The following is a 22630-nucleotide window of genomic DNA, read 5'->3' as shown; positions in this document are numbered from 1 at the left end:
CTATTTTTTCTTTTTTCTTCAGACAATGAAATCTTTCTTGAATAATATTTCCTAGTGGCCATAGAGAGATTTCATATGCCTTCTTTCCTCTAAGAATTTATGGCTATGGGTCACTTTCTTTATAACATGAAGATCCTTTGTAGTTATCAAAAATAGTAGTGCTTTTAGTATACATTAGTTAAGAATGTTTCTTTCTTAAAAAAATTAATATGAATTTGTTAACTTTTTTAAATGAATTTGTAATTTATTAATGTCAAGAATTCCTACGGAAATTGGAAAAATACTAGACTTATTTTTACTGTCTACAGATAGTATTTTGGTAGATGTAAGAAACTTGTGAATAGGTTGCAATAGCTTAATCTACCAATTGGGAAGCACTGACTTACAACACAGCTTACCACTTAACATCTTAAAATGTAGACATCACACATTACAAGTGAATGATTAGGTATTAAGAATCATCTAAGTTCACAGAAGAAGTGATTGCTATGGTCTGTGGTGAACAGAGATGGGTCCTTAAGAGATACACCCTTGAGCTTAAGTGAAAGTTTAAGAGGATTGGCAATATGTTTTCAATAGGGAATACGCCACTAAAAAGTCTGTCAATATACCAAGGGTGTGTGCTCCAGGGAGACGGCACTAAATGCACCAAATGTAGAATGTGCCAACTTTTTCTAATTGGTACATTGTAATCATACAGCTTGATAAAGCTCAAAGTGATTGAGGCATACATGCACACAGCACTCTGAGCCCTCTCTCAGTTCTTGCCCTATTTCCCCACCTTCCCATGCTCAGCACAGTTATTGACTTCGGTAAGTTTGGGTATGTGCCTCATGGCCATTGAGGTGTTTCCCTCTTCCCTCCTCTCATCACCGTTAGGTCACCTTCCTCACTCATCTAAGGTTTCTCCATCTTTGTCAGGAGTCCTTCCTATGTCCCACTTTTTTCTAGCTTCCTCGTATTAGGGAGAATATCCAACTCTTGACTTTTTGTGACTGACAAGTCTTACTTAGCATAATGTTCTCTAGTTCCATCCATTTCCCTACAGATGGCATAATTTTGTTTTAAGGGCTGAGTAAATTTCCACTGTGTATATATACCATTCTTTTCTAATCCATTCATTTGTTGATGGACATCTTGGCTAGTTCCATAGTTTGGCAATCATGAAATTATGCAGCTATAAACACAATTTTGTATGCATAACTCTGGCGATTTGGTTTTCGTTCTTTAATACCCAGGGGTGTTATAGCTGGGTCATATGGTAGAAAATGCCAGTTTTAGAATGAGACAATCCTGAGTTCTGATGAGATGTGTAACCTTGGTCCAGTTACTTAGCTCCATCAACACTCAGTTTCCTCTTCAATGAAATGGGGCTAAATCTCTTTTAAACCTTTATAGGAGCATTGGAAGAAAAAATTTTTTTAAAGGCAGCATTTTGTGAATTGCAATTTCACGGAATAACGTCAGAGGAAATCATTCAGCATGCCCATGGGACAGAGTAAGCCTCCATGTGGCTTAGAAATATTTTGTTGACAAAATGGTTCTAGATAACCAAAGCAAAACAGAATCACTACAAGACCACAGAAAGGAAAGGAGAGCAGAAAGACACACACCAGCTGACTCACAAAACGGCAAGAAATCTGAAGCTCCAGGCTCAGAAACAAGTACCAGGAAACTTGAGGGCAGTGGAGGAATATCAGTAACGGGAATTATTCCTTGAGTCAATATATTCAATTCAAAGTCCCACAATGGGCAAGTCAAATGGGCAGGGCATCTTGACTTACATTCCCCTGAGAACTACAAACCAAGGAGGTAAGGTCACTTCCTGCAAAGAACATCAAAAGGTTGTTATTGCAAGAAGGGTGGGAAGGAAGGTGTGTGGACAGACAACAATGATACACTGCTAACAACTTCAAGAGATCACGCGCCATTTATTGGTCAATTTGATATTTGTCTTTTAAGTTGTCTCCACCATTAAACCTCTTTTCAACCTTTTAATTACAAGTCAAATCTCACCAACACATTGCTGATGTTTACAGGAAAATTATCTCCTTTGTTCTGATGATAATTTAGATGAGGTAGGGAGGTGAAGATATAATTGTAGTTTTCTTTAAAGGTAGAAAGATAGAGATTCAGCAAGTTTTTCTTTTCTGCTACACAAATGAAAAGGGTTTTTTAGGAAGTTTGTGTTTGTTTGTTGTGTGTGTATGTATGTGTGTGTAAACCCCAAGAACTTGTGAATGCTAGACATGTGCTCTAGTATTGAGTTACATCCCCTGTCAAAAGGTTCTTTTCTAATGGTAACTTCAGAGAAGAGTGATCATCTTAGTAAAAAATTTAAAAAAGTGTCTATCTTAAATATATAGATTTTACATTATGTGTGTTATTTATTCCCTAGTAAAGGCATCACCATTATCCTTTTTAATTTTAGAAATTATTCTTTTTAAATTATTTTGCTATACTATGATGTATGAATACAGTGCACCAATAAAAAGAAAAAAAATTAAAAAAATAAAATAAAATTATTTTGCTTTTTAGAGCCAAGGAGGTAGTCTAAGGGAAGGAGAGGGGGAGCATGAGGATCAAGGGAGGAATTAATACCATCAGCGTTGTGTACCTCTGAAAATACCAATGTCAGTCTCAGTACTCCGTCTGGGGAAGGAGGGGATGGGGAGGGAGCCAGGGTAGGGACATCAAGTGCTGTGTGCATGTGTGTCACTGTCTACATGACTTACATTATGATATTAAACTATAATATACCAATTACAGCATATATATAAAGTTAAAAAGAGAGTCTGCCCTGGTATAGACCAAAGGATCGACTTGATATTCTGTTGTAGAGAATGGGCCTTGAGAACTAAAACCTCAGACCCCGGGAATATGTTTCGGCCTGACTGCTTTATCTCAGTGAGCCTGGGCAATGATGGGCTGTATCTGAGACACAGGTCAGCAACCAGTATCTCAGCCCCAGAGAGTTATTACCCTCTGTTCCTTTGCTCACTTTCCTTTGCTTTTAAAGCTAGCGCTTTAAAAAGCATTGACACACCTGCGCCAAACTGGGAACCTGAAGTTGTTTTATGGCTACAATAATTCATCTGTGTTACTGGTCTCTTTTTCCACCTCGTTTTCCCTTTCCACCTGGCTCATGTATCATTGGTATTCAATAAATGTTTGAATTCCTCAATGAATGAATGGGACCTAGGACTCTGAAGACTTTTTTTTTTTTAAGCAAAACAATTCTCATAAAAATGTGGCCTATTCCTATGAGTCAAGTTAAGACCATACCTGGAATTATTCCTAAATACATAAGTCAGTTTTCACAGTGAGGTCTGCTTGTGTCTCCTTACCATCAACTTTTAATATGTACAGGCCAAGCCAAGTGTGGTGGCCCATGCTTGTAATCCCAGTACTTGGAAGGCTGAGACAAGAGGATTGTGGGTTCTCAGACACCCTTGGCTACTTTTGAGGCCTTCTGCAATTTAGTGAGACCATGTTTCAAAATAAAAAATAAAAAATAGGGCTGGGATATAGCTCAGAGATAGAAGACCCCTGGGTTCCATCCCCAGTATAGCAAAACACACACACACACACACACACACACACACACACACACACACACGTACGTATGTATGTATGTATGTATGTATGCATATATTTACAGGCCTAAAATCACCCTATTCAGTACTAACTTTACTCCAGTTTATCTTTGTGGTGTTCCCGTTAAAACTTGCTATTCTGGAAGCTTCCCCAGAGGAAGCTGAGATCTACTAAAGGATGTATAGACCTAGAAATACGCATGCTAAAGGTGTAAGCATTGTGGAATGGAGACACATAAAAGAGAGCGATTAATTCTTATTTTCTGGGATAAAAGAGTTGAGTGTGATTAGAATGGGCTTGATAAAGAAAGGGGCAAAAATATAAAAAACCCTTAAATGCTAAAAATAAGTCAAAGTCCTTAAAAGAATGCTTTCTAGGCAATGCTAGTGCCTTAACTTCTCAACTTACCTGTGTAAGTTCCCTACTTTAAAATGCAAATATACTTAAAAGATTCAACATTGCACTGTCTTAGTTATAGTGAGATTACATATTTTCTAGTATATGTTAGAAAATGGGTTCATCTGTTATATGAGGTACTTTATTCATAGGATGTGGGAAATGAAAATAGAAAGGGAAATAGGAGAACCCAAAGACCAGTCAGTCTTTTCTTTGTGCATCCAAGTAGTACTTTAGTTAAGAGAGAGACTGTTTAATGGAACCAGCAGTGCTGAGGATAAACCTCCTTCCTCTGCTAGCCGAAGGGCATGGGTTCCCCCTAAACCTTAGTTCCCTGGTCCGTAAAACAAGAATTTTAATAAAACCTACCTGGTAAAGTTCATCATCAGAGTTAAAGAAGATAACACATATGAAATAGTTGCTTCTTGGTACAGAAACCCTCAATCATGCTGCAGTGCCAGGCATGGTGGCACGCGCCTATAGTCCCAGTACTTGGGAGGCTAAGCCAGGAGGACCACAAGGTCAAGGACAGCCTCTGGAACTTAGACTCTCAACAACCTGGAAAGATCCTCTTAAACAAAAAGGGCCAGAGGTGTAGCTGGGGGGTAGAGTGTCCCCAGTACAAAAGATGATCATGATGGTGGTCGTGGTGGTGATGATGGTGATGATGATGATGATGATGATGATGATGATGATGATGACGACGATGATACAGCAACAATAATAATAGCAGGAGGAAAGAGAAAAAGAAAAAAGGTGATGAGAATGATGACCCTGGCAACTGACTTTGGGTTCCAGTGACTGGAACCGCAATGCCAGCTCTGTTGCTTCTCAACTGAGACAATGGCTTACTGCAAACTACATTTGTACAGTTGTCTCAACCTCTTAAAGTTACCATGAGAATTTAATGACAGGCGCTTGGCACAAAGTAAGCACTCAAGATGGATAGGTCTGCCCTAACAATCCACAGACATATGGTTGTCCCTGGATAGGACATCTCTCTTCCTGTGCCTTGCTGGCAGCCATTGGACTTGCATCAAAGGTCTGCACCTCAGGTAAAAGTTTAAGTCAAAGATAAAAGGTACAGGAGGTTCATCCCTAAACAGAGAAAAACATTAGTGTGGTAAGGAGAACCTCCCCCTATCTCAGAAAGGAATCAAGCACCTGAATAAGGTTAAAATAAGGACCTTTGTAGGTGTAATATGATTTGGCAGTTCCTCCTCTCTTTGGGCCATTTTCCAGCAACTTCCTTAGAGTGAGCTACAGCAAATACTTAGAGCTAATCAGTATCTAAGTGGTTGTCTTTGAAGACAGCAGAACCCGTGGACACTTTTCTACAATGCATCCTAGAAAGGGAGGGAAGGAAGAGCCCAGGGGACAGGTGGAGAGAAAGAGCAAGGCCACCTTGATATAAAAAGAGAAAACACTTGATCTGCAGCTGTTCACTTCAGGTCCTTGTTTTCCTTTTTGACTCTGGAGTCCGGTGCTGTGAGCCAAGATGGTGAGCCCTAACTCCAACTACAATGGCAGTCGTTTAAAACACAAACAACAACAAATGCTGGCGAGGGTGTGGAGAAGTGGGTACTCTAATACATTGTTGGTGGGATTGAAAATTAGTGCAACTACTTTGGAAAACAGTATGGAGGATCCTCAGAAGAATGGGAACAAACTTACCATTTGATCCACAAATACCACTTCTGAGTATCTACCCAAAAGAATGGAAAGCAAACTATCAAACTAATGCATGTGTATCTATGCTCATAGCTGCACAATTAACTATGGAATCAGCCAAGATGTCCATCAACAGAGGAATGGATTACAAAACTGTGGGATATGTACACAATGGAATTTTACTCAGCCATAAAGAAAAACACAATTACATCATTTACAGGGAAATGGAGGATATTATGCTAAGTGAGATTAGTCAGTCACAAAAAAATATGAAATCAGATGCTTTCCCTAATATGCAAAAGCTAGGGAGAAATGAGTAATAGGAGGAACTCTACATGAAGAAGGAGATTCTATAGATGAGCAAATAAGGTGACCTGAGGGGATAGGAGGGGGGAAGAGGGAAATTCTTTAATACACATGATGTACTTAAACATATCAAAGTCAGTCACTAAGCCAAACATGGAAAGGAAGAAGGAAGGAAATGGGGCAGGAAGTGGGTAAAAGCTAATTGGAGGATGTGTGCATGTATGTCTCCACCATCTTTTATCACATTAAGATGTATAACTACATTGCACCAATAAAATTTTTTTTAAAAAAAGAGGAAGACAGGACCCACAGCCAGTGCCCAAAAGAACAGGACAAGGAGGACCAGGGATGAGACATTTCAGGAGGAAGTTTGCTGGGAGACACTGCAGAGCAATAGAAGAATCAAACTTCACACTTGCTGGCGTTCTGCGGGTGCGATGAAAGGGACTACGGGGACCTGGAGTCGCTGCAGAAGGATCATTAGCTCTCAGACCCCACTGCCACTCATATCTAAGATGAGTCTGGATTTTGAAACCCAGCAACAAGCTGAGTGGTGCAGATCAGGAGCGAAATGCACAGCTTAATCAGCCTGCAAGGAGCTGACAAATTACAGCATGGTTTGTCATCACAGAAGCCAGCAAGTGTTTGTCCCTGAAAGAATCAATACCTAGAGGGAAAGAAGCCATATTTTTAGAAACTTTTGGATAGGTAATTTATTTCAAAGGAGTGGAGAATTTATTTATGTTGGCACCCCCACAGATGCAATGGCCAGTATATTCACACAAAGACAGGAAATGTGATCATTTCTCCAAATCAATTTGCCCCTTTGAACAGCTGTACCTTGGAGCTCTCGGTGATAAATTTGCTAGCCAGGCTAAAAGCTTTTTCTTCCCAGGAAACTATTTTCAACACCACCTTTAACACTCTTGCCTTCTATTTGCATAACATGTCGCACATTTCAAAACTTTCCCATGTAGATTCTATCCTCTGAGGCACAAATGAGATGGGCAGGCAGGTGGTGTTAAACCTGCTCTACAGATGAGGAAACTGGGGCTCAGGCTGAACATGGGATTAGTCAGTGAGACAGAGTCAGAAAACAGGATCTCCTCATCCCTGGTTGGGTCTCACTCCTGTTATTCTGTAAAAGCTTGTACAACTGAAACACTTTTAAAGGGTAGAATTAAGAGTATGTGTAAAATACTCTGCTATGAGTTTGTTCCCCAGGAGAAAGTGAACTTTGTAAATAAATAGGAAGCTTAGAGATTCAAATTCCAAACCGGGTCTGACTGTGGGCAGCCAACTTTATCTAAGTCATACATCTCCCAGCAAAAAAAGGCAGGATAATTAACTTTTTTGCTCCATGGAATAATTACAAGCTTGAAAATAAGTTTTATAGATAGATAGATAGATAGATAGATAGATAGATAGAGGGGGGGGAGGGAGGGAGGGAGAGTGTTTTCATCACAGGGTCAAGCAAAAGATTCCAGTAAATTCTGTGGTGTGTGTATATATGTGCATGCATGCGTGTGTGTGTGTGTGTGTGTGTGTGTGTGTGTGTGACTGAAGATTGTAACCAGGAACATTGAACCCTGAGCTACACTCACAGTCCTTTTTATATTTTTCTGTTGAAACAGGGTCTCACAAAGTTGCTAATGGTCTCTAAGTTTCTGAGAATGGCCTTAAACGTGCGATTCTCCTGTCTTAGCCTCCCAAGTTCTGGAACTACAGGTGTGCATCCAACCACACCCAGCTAATTTTGTTTTATTAGCTACTATTTTCACAACATTTTTATGATAACCAAACAAACTGAAGCAATGGAAATATTCATTAGTGAGTTAGTTAAAGGAAACTTGGCACTATCACACAACAGGTTTCAGTTCAGGTGTTAATAAACATAAAAATGTTCAACATGTAAAAATGTTCAGGATATAAAACCGTTAACTCCTTTTTGAAATTAATCAATGACTCTTCATACATAAATGTGTATGTGTGAACATTATCTTTTAAGACCCTGGAAGTAAGCCAGGCGTGGTGGCACATGCCTGTAATCCCAGCATTCCGGAGACTGAGACTGAAGGATCTAGGTTCGCAGACAGCCTCAGCTAATTAGTGAGGCCCTCTGCAACTTAGTGAGACCCTAAAAGAATAAAAAATAAGGCAGGAGGTGTAGCTCAGAGGTCAAATGCCTCTTGGTTCCAACCCCAGACCCACTAAATAAATAGATATATAAAGAAAACCCTGGAAGTATCATATGTGCAAGTGTCCTTGCTGTGGCTATCTCCAGGGAGTGTGATTTATGATCCCTTCTCTTTGATCATGTTCCTATGCTGCCCAGTGTGGGCACACATATAGCTCTTTCACTTCAAATTAAGTTAAATTTGAAAACCAGTTCCTGGATCCAACTAGCCCACTTCAAGCACTCAACAGCCACGTGTGACTGGCAGCTTCTATATGGACAGGACAGACTTAGAACATGTCCATCACAGCATTGAGTTCTGTTGGGCTGCACTGGGCTGCACTGGGCTAGAGACCCAACCCCGGGCTGCCTGAGAAATGTGGTAAGGGCAACCACCTTCCTCTACCCTTCATCTAACTTTTTGTATCAGTTTTATCCTCCTAAATAAGGACTTCATCCTGATACATCTCAACTATCTCAGTATGAAAAGGCAGAGATGACCTTCTTCCCAAGGTTTCTAAGGGTGATTAGCTCTCCCAGTGATCCTAAGACTAGAGCACTCAGACTATATATCCTCACGGGTCCTCTCTCTCTCTCATAGGAGATGCTGTTTCAACCAGAGCATTTCTGCAATACCATCGTGTGTGAGAAACCCAACAACCACCTCAACAAATTTAAGGGTTATATGTGAGTATCCCACGCCCCTTCACTGCTGATAAGATCTCCCCTGTAACTACAAGATGTCTTTTTTGAAGTGATCAAGCAGATAAGCATCTAGATCCTGAGGAGTGTTTTATTTTGGATTTTATCATAAAGATGGGACTATAGAGATCTAAGTTGAAAAACTTTCCTTTGTCTTTTTTTTTTTCCTTCTGAGGGACTGTTAATTAAATGGTTAAATTCGCTAGTGTTTTATTTAGTGTTTTATTTAGAGTCTTAGTGAAATTGCATCACAATGAACATCATTGCTCTGATCATCACTCTGATTAAAGTATGATTTAATTAAAATAGATTTTCTATATTATAGTTAGAAATAGAGACTTTGGAATTTGAGTGACCTGGGCTTGAACTGGGGTTCTCTCAATTATAAGTTATGTGCAGCTGGGCAACTTAATTAACCTCCCTAAACCTTGATTTCCACATCTAAAAATTAAGAAATAGAATATATGTTGTCATAGGGTTTCTTTCTTTTTAGAAAAAAAATTAGCATTTGCAAAACCCTTAGTGTGGCAACTGACAAAGAATAAATGCTCATTTAATGGTGGCTGCTGCCATTGCATTATTGGTGTCCTTCAACTTTGGTTCAGCCTAAGAATTTTACAGTAATTCTGTGCCCCCATCCAACTACTGGCCTCTGCAAAATAAGAGCAATGGAAGTCAAGTATGGTGGCACACGCTTGTAATCCCAGCATTTGGGAGGCTGAGTCAGGAGGATCAGGGTTCACGGACAGCCTCAGCTACTACTTAGTGAAGCCCTTTGCAACTCAGGGAGATCCTGTTTCAAAGAATAAAAAATAAGGCTGGAGGTATATAGCTCAGAAGTAGAATGCCCCTGGGTCCTATCCCCAGTACTGTAAATACATACATACATACATACATACATACATACATACACACACACACACACATAAATAAACAAATAAACAAGAGCGATGGTAACAGAAAGGAATCATTCTCCTTCTATGATACTGTAGCAGTGCTTAGAAAACTTTCACAGAACATCATCCCATCTTACAAGGAGAAAGGTGTCCTGCTCCCCATTTTTCAGGTGGGGAATCTGATGACCTAAGACTTCAAAATGCAGCCAAAGTCACCCAGGTACAAGACAAAGGCAGGTCTCAAATTTGGGTCTTTGGTTGTCCTCTCTGTCCTCTATGTCCTCTCTGCTATGTTGTCCTCTGTCCCACTTTATAGAACCCAGCCATGCTATGGGAACTGGTCACTGATAAGGCCTGGGATAAAGCTAGAGAGGACTTATTGAGATGCAGGAGTTGATGCTTTTCTCTACGCACATGTTCCCGAGCCATATGGGATGTCACAAGAAGCCATATAAGAGGGAAAAGAATAAGAACAATGCAGGAGAAACAGTAACCCTTGCAGCAAATTCCTTTTGAAACATGTGGGAAAGGCAGACAGAGATAGGCAGAGAGGGGGATGAGCTGAGAAAAGAACTTGGTTGCCGGTATCTGACAAAACAAAGCTCATCACCTGCTCTGGCAAATATATATATATATATGCCCTTGGGCCCAATGTTTGAGGATTTGGTTCATCCCAAGCCACTTGTGCATGGAGCCATTCTTATTCTTAGATAATGGCCTCATTGCTGGGTTTCTATCTGGGAATCTTTCTCCTCCACATACCTCTAATCAGCAGCCAGCATTTCTCAGCTTTTACCCTAGGCTCTAGGCCATCTTTCTCAGAAAGATTTCAGGACACAACTGCCCAGCTCCATTCAGCCTCCAGGAACTCACCTTCCTGGTTGCTACTCCCAGAGACCCCTTTGCCTCATAGATAATCTCTAAAGTCCAACTGAATAGAGAATTCACCATGGTCCTGCATCCCAGCTGTGTTAGGCAAAGAGAATGCCCACAGGCCCAGCACCCAGAGGTGGTCTGCACTCTTTTCCTGAGCAGAACCACTGGTCTGATGCCTCTGGGTCCCCTTAAATTAAGAGTTATCTGTTACTGCACAGATGGAGTAGAAGATGAACAGCTTTTAATGATTCAGTTGAAGATCGGGTGTGTCGAGCTTGAAAATGCAACTTTTAAACAAATCTCTAAAGAGCATTGATTCTCAATCAGAGACAACCTTCCTCTTCCCTAACCAGGGGACATTTAGCAGCCTCTGGAAGCATTTTTGATTGTCACAACCTGGGAGGTGTGCTGCTGGCTTCTTGTGGATAGAGGCTAAGGATGATCCCCGGCATCCTACCATGGACAAGACAGTTCCTGCCACCATGAATTATCCAGCCCAAATGTTAATAGCTCCAAGATTGAAAAATGCCTCTCTGGAGTCTGTGAAATGGATTGTGCCTGTAAACAAAGAGTGCTAAATAGAGCAGCAGCTATGAGATATGAGATAGCCAACCCTTTTTACCTTCCTTTCCAAATGTTCCTTTCCAAATGGGATGCTATGAGTGTAAGTAGAAACCCCTATCATATATCAGCACTACATATCTCTCTCTCTCTCTCTCTCTCTCTCTCTCTCTCTCTCTCTCTCTCTCTCTCTCTCTCTCTCTCCCTCCCTCCCTCCCTCCCTCCCTCCCTCTCCTCTCCTCTCCTCTCCTCTCCTCTCCTCTCCTCTCCTCTCTCTTTCTCTCTGTGTCTGTCTGTCTGTCTCTTCTCTCTTTTTAGTACTGGGGCTTGAACTCAGGAATATTCTGCTAGCCCTTTTTATTTTTATTTAGAAATAAGATCTTGCTAAGTGCTAAGGCTGACCTCGAGCCTGTGATCCTCCTGTCTCAACTTCTCATGTCCTGGGCACATGCTGCCATAAATATGTTTTTAAACCATAAGCTATTGGTTTTTTATATTCAGGATTCATTAGCCCAATGGTCAATCAACAGCCAGCCTCTCCTTAAAGAGAGTGAGCAACCTTGGGTTCTAAAAGTTTCTCTTGGATGGCCTTTATGACTTTCTGTCATAATTATCAACAGCTCTACTTTTCTCTTGAACTTTTAATTCTCTTTGTTTTTTTCTTCAATATATTTTTAAAAGAATATTCATATCACTGGCCCTATGAGAAACTAATATCACTTGCATAGAAGGTCATAGTAAAAATGAATACAATAAATCAAAATAGTTATTATCATGTTCTAATAAAAGTCAATTACCTGCCAAAGCTTCCTCTTCTGTGTTAAAAAATGTAGGATGCCGGGCGTGGTGGCGCACGCTTGTAATCCCCGTGCTTGGGAGGCAGAGACAGGAGGATCGCGCAGGTTCGAAGCCAGCCGCGCGCGCTGGCTTAGGAGATCCTGTTTCCAAATAAAAATGTAAAAATAGGTCTGGGAGTGTAGCCCGGAAGTAGAAGGGCTTCCAGGAACCCCAGTACCACCAAAAAAAGAAAAAAAATGTAGGATGGACAAGTGGTAGAAAGGTTTAATGTTACAAATGGAATGAGGATGTTCTCCTCAAACTGGAAATGTAAATGACTTTCTGACTCACCATCAGATAACGGGGTGGTACTTTGAGAACCCTAGAGTAGTGAGAATATATCACATTCATGTTGGTGTCCAGGACCTGCAATCCTGAATTCTAGGATGCTCCATGTACTAGGAGTGTCCTTGGAAAAATCTCTTGACCTCTCTGTACAGCCTATTGATGAGTAAGGATAAATACCTGGCTAGTTTTCCAGAGCTATGACGAGCCAAAATAAAACCATGTGAGTAGATGTAGTTTATAAACATACTGAGGATTTTCTGACACTGAATGACATACAAAGTGGCCGCACTCCTGGAGGGAGCCAGAGCCTCTAGGCTTGAATTCCCGTGCTGCCACTGACCAGCTTTCCTCATGCATAAAGTGGCTACGGTAACATGACCTAGTCCGAGTCATGAGGTTCAGTTGAGTTCACACATGGAAAAGGCATACGACCTAGAGAAATTAAATATTAAAGAACTATAAGAAGAAAACTTCCTGTAGTCTACAGTTCCTCAAAGATACATTCTCTGCTAAACTCCTTGCTTGCTTTATGACCTACCACAGACCACAGCACAATATAAATAGTCAACACATTCTTGAGGAAGAAATGAACCAGTTTTAATATTACCCTGCCTGTGTTGTGAACTTGCTGGATTTTATGTTGGTCTCTATATACGGCTGAGATTCTGTTCCCTGAGCATTGTCTCAGAGTTGGATTAATCCATAAAGTTTTCTGTTAACTACTGTGAGAAAAAAAAGAAGAAAACTTTTGAAGGTTTGAATTATTATCCTCTTCTCCCTAATGTTTTGGGGACTTTTCTGTGGTACAAGGGATTGAACCCACAGGCGTTTTACCTCCAAGCTACCCACCCCCAACCACAGCCCTACTTTTTATTTCTTATTTTGAAACAGGGTCTCACTAAGTTGGAAAGACCTCACTAAGTAGCTGAGTCTGGCTGTGAACCTGTGGTCCTCCTGTCTCAGCCTCTCAAGTACTGGGATTACAAGTGTGTGCCTCCACGCCCAGCTTGGGACATTATTTTTAAACTTGCTGGAAATCTCAAAGGACAGGATGGACTAAGAGCCAGAACTCAGGAAATAAATGTAGATGGTTGTCCTCAGAAGTTTCTAAGATGAGGTAGAACACAGCAGTGCCCCCTGGGGCCTGAGGGAGGAAGAAATTTCGTCTCCTCAAAAAGCTGCTCCCAGGAAATTGGGCAGCCCCCCTGATTCTCCTCCTGTGAGGTCCCTAATTTTTGGAGACTGAGCAAGTGGAGGATGGTACAGGAGAGGGGCCAAATGAGGAGTGTACCTCTGAATAATGAAGGCGACTCTCCATCCCTACCTGATCTGAGCTCCCTTCCTGTCCCATCCTGAGAAGAGCGACTACTGTCTGTAGACTTGTAGGTTCAGCTGGCACAGTTCTGGTCCCCAGAACACTGCCTGAAGGGACAGGATGTCAGGCCTGGTAGGGCCAGAAACCACCTCTGTGCACACATACTTTGCCTCTACTCCCAGGTGAGTGCAGGAATTGAAGCTAAAGCTTTTTCAGCACTGAGGTCTGGCTTTTAGGTGGGGAAGGGAGGTTTTCTGCAAGGTGGACAGTTCTCTGCTGATGCGCCAGGCCTCCTAGGAGCAATGTAGAGATTCACGCAGGAGATTAGGTCCCCGCTTACTATTGAATTTTGGAAGAAAGGGAGGAGAGAGACTGCATTCATACACCACTTTTGTTCTGTGACACTTTTTGTTCAGCGACTATATAGAGAAGCCACCAAACCAAGACAGCCACCCCCTGTCTATCCTTTGTCATCCCCAGGGAGCATCCTGATCAGACCAGGACTGGCTTTGGGAGTGAGAGTCTGCTGCTCCGAGGCTGCACCATCAGAAACACAGAACTGGCGATGGGTATCGTCATCTACACGGGTCAGTGTCTTTGTCACTGGGAAGATTTTTTTGTCGATGGTGGTGATGGTCGTTCAACATTGTCTTTATTCCTCCTCTCCAGATCCATGTTTGGTCAGCAGTAACTCATAGCAGTTCACATAACTTTCCACTTCTCAGCTTAGCAAACTGAGGCTGGAGATCGTACCAGCTCATCAGTTCACAGGACACAAAATGGGATTCTGAGTTAGTATCACTCATCTGAGCCATTCAGGGAGGGGGAGTCACACTCCTTCTGCTTAATGACTTCATGACACTAAAGATGGAATGGAGAGTATCTTCTTGGTCCTGTAGAATCAACTCACCCCACTTAACACCTTCACCCTTTCGATTTCTTTATTTGGACAGTGGCGTTTTGGGTTGTCAAAACTTGGGAGATGTGCTGTGGGCATCTTGTGGATAGAGGCCAGGGTTGATCTCCAACATCTTACCATGCACACGACAGGTCCCACCACCAGTAATTATCCAGCCGTACCACCTCACTCTGCACCCAGTGGTACCACCAGAACTCCTCGCTAGTACAGCGACTTGAGTCTAATTTATTAAGCCCAGGGTTAGCTCACTCCTACTTGCTGTTTTAAATCCACCAAGCAACAAGCTAAGCAGCATTAGAGTCTTTTGCTTCTGGAGCTGGTGTATTGGTTTGTCTTTAATTTTGCACAGAAAATATGTGACTGGCATTTTTTTAATTTGACTGCCAAGGAGTACAGCATGGTAATTAAAATTCAGCAGCACCAAAGAAGAGGTTCTGTCTGAAAGCAAAGTCTCAGTTTGAATCTCAGCTCTCAGCTACATCATCTGTGGCACTATAGGTTGGTGGGAGGAGAGAGAGACTGGAATTCAGTGTCCCAGCTTCCCATTGTGGCTACGATGCCAATTTATTGGACAGGTCCTTTCCACTTTCTGATCCTTAGTTTCCCCACCTGGCAGAGACGATGAGTAGAAGAAATGGGTAGTCTTCAAACTTTGTCATCTTTATCTTTGAACAAAAATGTATGCATATTTCCAAGTCAGGGCTGGAGCTACTGCAGTGATGGTCTTGGGTCCCTACCACTTTTGCACAGGAAACACCAACACTTTAAGCACAACCAAAGAGACAAGTATGGAAACTAGTAGCCCCAAGCACTGTCCTATGACAGAATCTGTGCACGCACAGTTCAAAGTCCCCCGGCCTAAAGCTCTCTTTTCTCTCCCTTAACCATCATCTCTGAAACGCTTGCTCTGCCCATGCTAACATCATCACCCATCTGCCTTTGCCCTTCAGTGACTAGTTTATTTGTCTTTTTCATGGCATTCATTAAAAACCACAATTTGTTGCTTTGTGTATCCACCAGAACGTGAACCATCTGTCTTACCCTTGTATCACACCGCCAGCCCAAAACAGCCAGAATCGTGCCTTTGGGCAGATGAGAAAGCAATATCCTTCCTCAATACAGCATTTTGCCAGAAATGTGTCCTACTAGACTTACATGTTTCAGACACCTACAAAATGTGGGGTACCCTATGGTGTTGTGCAGTGCACATCCTGTGCATGGTAGCCCTGCCAGTGGACCCCAGAGTCCTGCGTGCAGGGATATTCTAAGCCAGGACCTCTGCACCTGTTCTCAGCTCCCTCCCAGAGGCTGGGCAGACTCTGATTAGCAAGTGAAGCCTTGCTTTTATCAAAGCTCCTATACAAAGAGCCCAGGACAGAAGCAATCAGGAGCCCTTGACCTGAGTACTGATGGCCTCATTTCTCTCTTAAAGGCCACGAGACAAAAGCCATGCTGAACAACAGCGGCCCCCGCTACAAACGCAGCAAGATCGAGCGGCGCATCAACACAGACGTCTTCTTCTGCATCGGGCTCCTCTTTCTCATGTGCCTCATTGGAGCTGTGGGTATGGAATGTTCTGGAAAAGAACAACACAGTGGTCTTGTTTCTTTGGGGAAGCCACTTCAATTCTCTGAACCTCTGTTTTCTTATCTATGAACTGGGCTAATGAAAACCAAGGTCTATGCTGCCGTCCCCAGTTCCATGAGGGGGTCTCATCGGTAAAGTCCCATTCACCATATAGGATAGCAACAGGTCCCCCTTGTTGGCAGGGGCACTATCCAGGCTACCGCGGACATTATGGGAATGCCAACAAGGGGAGTCTTTCCTGAAGAGGTCACCACTGGAGCAGAGTCCCAAATGGAAGAGGCCTTCCCTGGAGGAGGCAGGGGGCGGGGGCAGAGGCAGAAATGAGAAGAAAGTGAGGGGCTACTCTTAGCCTCTTAGGTCGGCACAGTAAGGCCAAAGTAGGAAGGAGAATCAGCAGCCGTCTATAGGGTTTGGCAGGAGCAAGGCCAGGAATCAAGGCCGAATTGGAACCAAGCTGTGGCTGAACTCAGAAAATATAGACAAGAGTGATTTGGGGCCACTTAAGTCAGTGCTTAGAATGGAGGCAGAGGGCCCTTGGGGGAGCTCTTACCTACTCTGCCCCTTATGCTTGAATTAAAGGATGGTTCTTGGGGGTGCTAAGGGAGACTCCCAAAGGCCCAGGGATGGTCCCAAGAAAGAACTTGTGTGCTTATTCCAGGGCCCAACACAGTGGGCAGTGATGGTGCTGGCCTTTTCTTTGCCTTGGTCAAATGGTAACCATCACTGGATTTTAAAAGATAGTGTCTGGCCAGGGATAGTGGTGTACTCCTTTAATCTCAGTACTTAGGAGGCTGAAACAGGAGGATCTCAGGTTCAAAGCCAGTCTCAGCAACTTAGCAAGACCCTGTGTGGAAATAGGTGTAGCTATACCTCTGAGGGTGTAGCTCAGAGGCAGAATGTTCCTGGCTTCAATCCCTACTACTACTTCTACTACTACTACTACTACTACTAATAATAATAATAATAATATGTAAATTTTTATAATAATGATAATATAATAATATATTATAATTTATATAATAATAATAATAATAATAATAATAATGATAAGTGATTTTTCTTGGACTCAAGGAGATCCACTGAGAAGACAATCGGATCTACTCTGGAAGTCGGCCTGGAATTTTCAATAGCATTCAGTGTGAGGGTCTCACAGCTGTAAGCAGAGCATCTGGTGGGATAGGGATTAGAAAAAAGCAATCTCCACCCCTGCCCACGTGGCAGCTGCTCTGCTCTGGGACAGGATTTTCAAGGCTTGACAGAGCTGAAAGGACATTTGAAATCATCACACTGCGTCTTCAGAGAGAGGAAGTTAATGATTAAAAGACAAGATAAGGCGCATGTAGCCCTGAGTGGCTTGGCAGATAACCAGTGGAGAAAATAACCCATGGAGAAAGTCAGTGGAGGAGGGGGCAGAATCCTAACCTATCTGAGAGGAACAGCTCGTGCCTGGCAGGACTCTGTTGGCGCCTCATTAAAGCACAGGGCGGTGGCAGTGAGTGGCATCCCAGGCCCCTGTGCCAAGCTCTCTGTATTTTTAGGGGTGGAGTATCTTCTTGCTTTGCCCGGCCTGCATTCCCTTGGTCTTTCAGATCCCCCCACACCCTCCCAGGCTCCTGGGGTCCTCAGATCCTCCTCCTCTGTCTCCTGAAGCCTTCTCTGCTTCTCCTGTGCTCTCTTCCTACTCAACACCAGAGGCTCTCACCCATGCAGTTAAGTCTTCAAATAACTCTATGATAACACCTGTCTGTTAGCCTCATCTCTTCTGCCACGCGATGCCACCTGGCTCCTGTGCAAGGCAGCGTCTTGGCCCAGTCAGGGCTCCCTGTGTCTTTTCTCCCCTGCATTTCCTACCCCAGCCAAGAGCACTAGACACAGTAGGTGTCCTTGCCATGTAGGCGATGGCTCTGAGGTTCTCTGGCAGGGCTAGACACTTTGTCTCACACAAGACTCAGATGATGGGTGCTGCCTCCCCTTTTGATGACAAAGAAACAGAATTCAGACCTGTCTGTAGCAGCTGCTACAGGCCTTCGCTGCACCCCGGGCTCTGCCCCAGCACGCATGTGCCGTATGCATTGTGTTGTCCCTTTACGGCCGGTCCCCAACTTGTCCTCAAAGACAAAAACCAGGACTGGCTCTTTCCTGAACTAACAAACATTGCCTATAGGAGCACAAAGAAAGCTGAGTGGATAGATAGGTTCATGATAGAAGGAGATTTCGGGGATAGGTTTGTTAAGAGTCCTTTACCATGCAGTCTCCACCACATAACTAAAAAAACAACACAGGTCCCTCCTCCTCCTCCTCCTCCTCCTCCTCCTCCTCCTCCTCTTCCTCCTCCTCCTCCTCCTCCTCCTCCTCTTCCTCCTCCTTTTCTCTCTCTCTCTCCCTCCCTTCCTCCCTTTCTCTCTCTCTCCCCCTTTTTCTCTCTCTGTCTCTCCCATCCTTATTTAATTAGATTCCATCAAAACATAAATAATCTCTGCACTTCTCTGGTAAATCAGACTTCGAGGCCATCATTCAATCAAGGGGTTGAAATGAAGGATCTATGAAGGATGACTTTGGAAAGCAAAGATACACACAGCTATGTGGTGTGGACAAAGGATGGGGTTCTCCAGTGCTCCCCCACTTCGGGGACTGGGTTGAGTTGATGTCATTGACCAGCTTCAGTACTAGCTGAAGATTCTGTCTCATCCTAGCTTGTCTTCTCAGGTCACAGCCTCTGGAACCTGACCTTTCAAGAACACCCTCCCTTTGATGTGCCAGAGGCCAATGGAGAATTCCTCCCCCTCGCCCTTGGGGGCTTCTACATGTTCCTCACAATGATCATCCTGCTCCAGGTAGGAGGCCTCCCTAATCCCTACAACTCTACAAAAGAAAGAAAAGTCAGTATCGGACTAAGAAGGAAGCAACTGGACTGAGATGAGCAGATCGCCATTGCTTTCTTGTGGATCTTTCAAAAGTGTTCACCTTGGAGGAGATGTGAGGACAGCCCTGCATTGTGGACAGCCCTGGTCCCTCAGATAAGAGCTGCAGGAAGAGGTTGACCAGGCTTTTCTACTTAACAGGGGGATTTTGACAGCAACCTGCCCACATATATATGTGCCTTTGCCATATGTAGAACAGGCAAAACATTAATGACCTAGAAACAAAAAAGATAAAATGACACAGTGAGGGAGGAATGGAGAGAGAGAGAAAGAGAGAGAGAGAGAGAGAGAGAGAGAGAGAGAGAGAGAGAGAGAGAGAGAGAGAGAAAGAGAGAGAGAGAGAGATTGAGATTACTGTTTTAACAGATTGATATGTTTCTAAAAGAACATAATGGAAAAAAGCCTAGAGGACACCTACAAATGTGAAGCAGCAAAGAATAAAGATGTCATTTTTTTTAAATGTTTATGCTCTATGAGAAAATATAACCTATGAAAGAAGTTTTAGTTTTGCTCTGAGGAAGTCTGATCTGGGTTAGATTTCTTTCAGTGTTTGGAGGCATTTCTTTATCTTCTTATTGGTGATTTGTTATCAGTCATTCACTTACCTACCAAAGTAATCTTTCAAAGTGCATCAAAGCTACGTCTCCCTGCACAGAATCTGCCGGTAATTTCATATCTGCTCAAAGTGGAATACAAAGTCCTTGACCATAGCCAGAAAGGCCCTGTTTCCTGGACTCTGACTCACTGCCTGACCTTGAATCCCACTTCTCTCTGTCTCCTTACTCATGTAGGAGGCCTGTTTATCGTTACCCACCAAATATCCAACCACCCCCATGATCCAGAACCTCCCACTGATGACCTTACAAGTCACAGCCTCGTTTTCCAGTCTTTGCTGTAAGAGAGTCCTCCCTCTCACACTCTCCCTTCCATTTTCCTCTGTGAGACTCAGCACCACCTAATTTGTATTTTTTTATTTGCTTTAACTGGAATGTGAGTTCTTCAACACTAGGGACTATGTTGTGGTGACTCCCATTTCCAAGATCTAGACTACCAGAGCAAGCACTAGATAAACACTAGTTATCAAATCAGTAGACAGTGCTCAGATTAAGCAGGTCTGAATACCTATAAACATGTTGGTGGCCCTCCACGGCACAGAGGTCTGAAAGGGATCAGGGGACTTCTGACAGGCATTAAGGCTTACTCACTTGCTTCTAGCTTAGCCACTTAAAACACCAATAGTTCAGCCGGGATTGGTGGCGCAAGCTTGTAATCTCAGCATTCGGGAGGCTGAGACCAGAGGATCGTGGTTCGCAGACAGGCTCTGCTACTTGGTGAGGCCCTCTGCAACTCAGTGAGACCCAGTTTCAAAATAAAGAATAAAAAAAAAATAGGGCAGGGGGTGTAGCTTAGAGGTCAAAGGCCCCCGGGTTCCATCCCCAGACCTGCAAAAAAAAAAAAAAAAAAAAAAAAAAGCCGTAGTTCCAGGTGTGGTGGTACACACCTGTAATCCCAGTACTTGGAAGGCTGAGACAGGAAGGTCACAGGTTTGAAGCCAGCCTCGGCCAACTTAGCAAGGCCCTCCATGATTTAGTGAGCCCCTGTTTCCAAATAAGAAATAAAATCTGCCTAGGGATGTAGCTCAGAAGTAGAAGTCTTCTGGGTTCAATCCCCAGTGCCACAAAAATGTTAAATAAGTGAGTACATTTTTTAAAAATAAAAATAATAAAGACCAATGGTGCTGGACATGGTAGTGCACACCTATAATCCTAATACTTAGGAGTCTGAGACAGGAGGAATGCATGCTTGAGACCAGCCTCAGAAACTTAGCAAGAATCTGTTTCAAACTAAATTAATCAACTAATTGATTAATTAAAAGGGCTGGGGATATAGCCTGGAGGTGGCATGCCCTTGGGTTCAAGTTCCACTACCAAAAGAAGTAAAGTAAAGAAAAATAGTGTGTGTCTAACTCATCCCCACATTCCAGGTTGAAAAAGACATATATTTTTGTAGATTTCCCCAAAATCTATGGGAGACAAGAACTCATTGACTTTTAATTCCTCAAAGAAAATCCATCCTGTGAGCTGACCTCAACTATCCACTGAATACCTTAGCAACTGACTAGTGAGTGTCTGCAGGCAGAGTCCCCAGCCTCTGACACGCCGGGACTCCATCTCCCCACAGGTACTCATCCCGATCTCCTTGTACGTGTCCATTGAGCTGGTGAAGCTTGGGCAAGTGTTCTTCCTACACAATGACCTGGACCTGTATGACGAGGAGACTGACCTGCCCATTCAGTGTCGAGCCCTCAACATCACAGAGGACCTGGGCCAGATCCAGTACATCTTCTCCGACAAGACTGGAACCCTGACAGAGAACAAGATGGTGTTCCGGCGCTGCACCATTGTGGGCAGCGAGTACTGCCATCAAGAAAATGGTAGGCAGGATCCCAAGTTCCTCCACCCCTCTTTCTGAACAGAAAACTCTCTGCTCTCCTAAGAAAAGAAGATAAAAACATGATGCCCTGGCTGCCCATAGAGGCTGTGTGGCTTTTTGACAAGCTGCGTCCTTGTATCCCTCTGGTCTTCCTTATCACAGCACTGCTATTCTTATTGCCTATAAACTTGCGTCTATGCACAAAGCCTAAACGTAACTCCATTGGTGGTACCCCTTCAGTTGATCTTTGCCCAGCACCACGTATAGTACAGGATGGTGATGTCAGGGATGGACTGAGGACATGTCCCATTTGTGTGCTAGTTATACAGGCAACTATTTGGAAGTCCTTAGGTCACTTTACTGACATGCCAAGACAGGTCTAGGTTTAGGCATGGGGTCAGATTTTATATATCTAGCATATTCTTTCCATGCCGACAGATTTTAAGGAAAGTCTCTTGGACTTTGTGGCAATGATTTAGGAAATGGATTTGTAAAATGCCTGGACTGTTCTCTTGCCTAGACTGAAAGTGGCCCATAAAACTGACCTGATTCCCTCAAGTATTCTTCTCTCTCTCTCTCTCTCTCTCTCTCTCTCTCTCTCTCTCTCTCTCTCTCTCTCTCTCTCTCTCTCTCCTCTCCCTCTCTCTCTCTCCTCTCTCTCCTCTCTCCTCTCTTCTCTTCTCTTCTCTTCTCTCTCTCTCTCTCTCTCTCCTCTCTCTCTCTCTCTCTCTCCTCTCTCCTCTCTTCTCTTCTCTCTCTCTCTCTCTCTCTCTCTCTCTCTCTCTCTCTCTCTCTCTCACACACACACACACACACACACACACTAATTAGGAAAAAAAGAAACCTTTAGAACAGTGTTCATATAAAAGTGTAGAAGACATGAAGAAAGGAGAAGATATGATAGGCATCCATATCCCTTTTGCAGTGGTGATATTTCACCATTTATCTGATCTCTTTTTAATAGTAACCGATATTAAGCTGGGCATGGTAGCCCATGCTTGTAATCCTAGTACTTGGGAGGCTCAGGCAGGAGAATCGCAGATTCAGATCAGCCTCAGTAACTTGTGAGTCTCTCAACAACTTAGTGAGACCTTGTTTCTAAGTAAGAAATAAAATAGGGCTGGGAGTATAGCTCAGAGGTAGAAGGCC

The 22630-nt window shown here is 43.2% G+C and overlaps 1 protein-coding gene across 1 annotated transcript in view; it reads left to right on the top strand.

Annotated features, from left to right (window-relative positions):
- Nucleotides 1-21667, top strand: part of ATP10B (ATPase phospholipid transporting 10B (putative)) — a gene marked incomplete at both ends in the record, with an annotated part of 55921 nt that extends 34254 nt beyond the window's left edge. The window contains 7 exon segments of the mRNA XM_080698630.1: nt 8748-8833; nt 14102-14208; nt 15973-16104; nt 18834-18961; nt 21230-21511; nt 21514-21615; nt 21617-21667. Of these exon segments, the coding sequence (XP_080554756.1) occupies nt 8748-8833; nt 14102-14208; nt 15973-16104; nt 18834-18961; nt 21230-21511; nt 21514-21615; nt 21617-21667 (888 nt within the window).
- Nucleotides 21668-22630: the final 963 nt, after the last annotated feature.

Source organism: Muscardinus avellanarius (assembly GCF_963383645.1).
Source record: "Muscardinus avellanarius genome assembly, chromosome: 7".
Classification (NCBI taxonomy): domain Eukaryota; kingdom Metazoa; phylum Chordata; class Mammalia; order Rodentia; family Gliridae; genus Muscardinus; species Muscardinus avellanarius.
The sequence above is the reverse complement of the archived record's forward strand: the minus strand, read 5'-3'. Positions and strand labels throughout refer to the sequence as shown.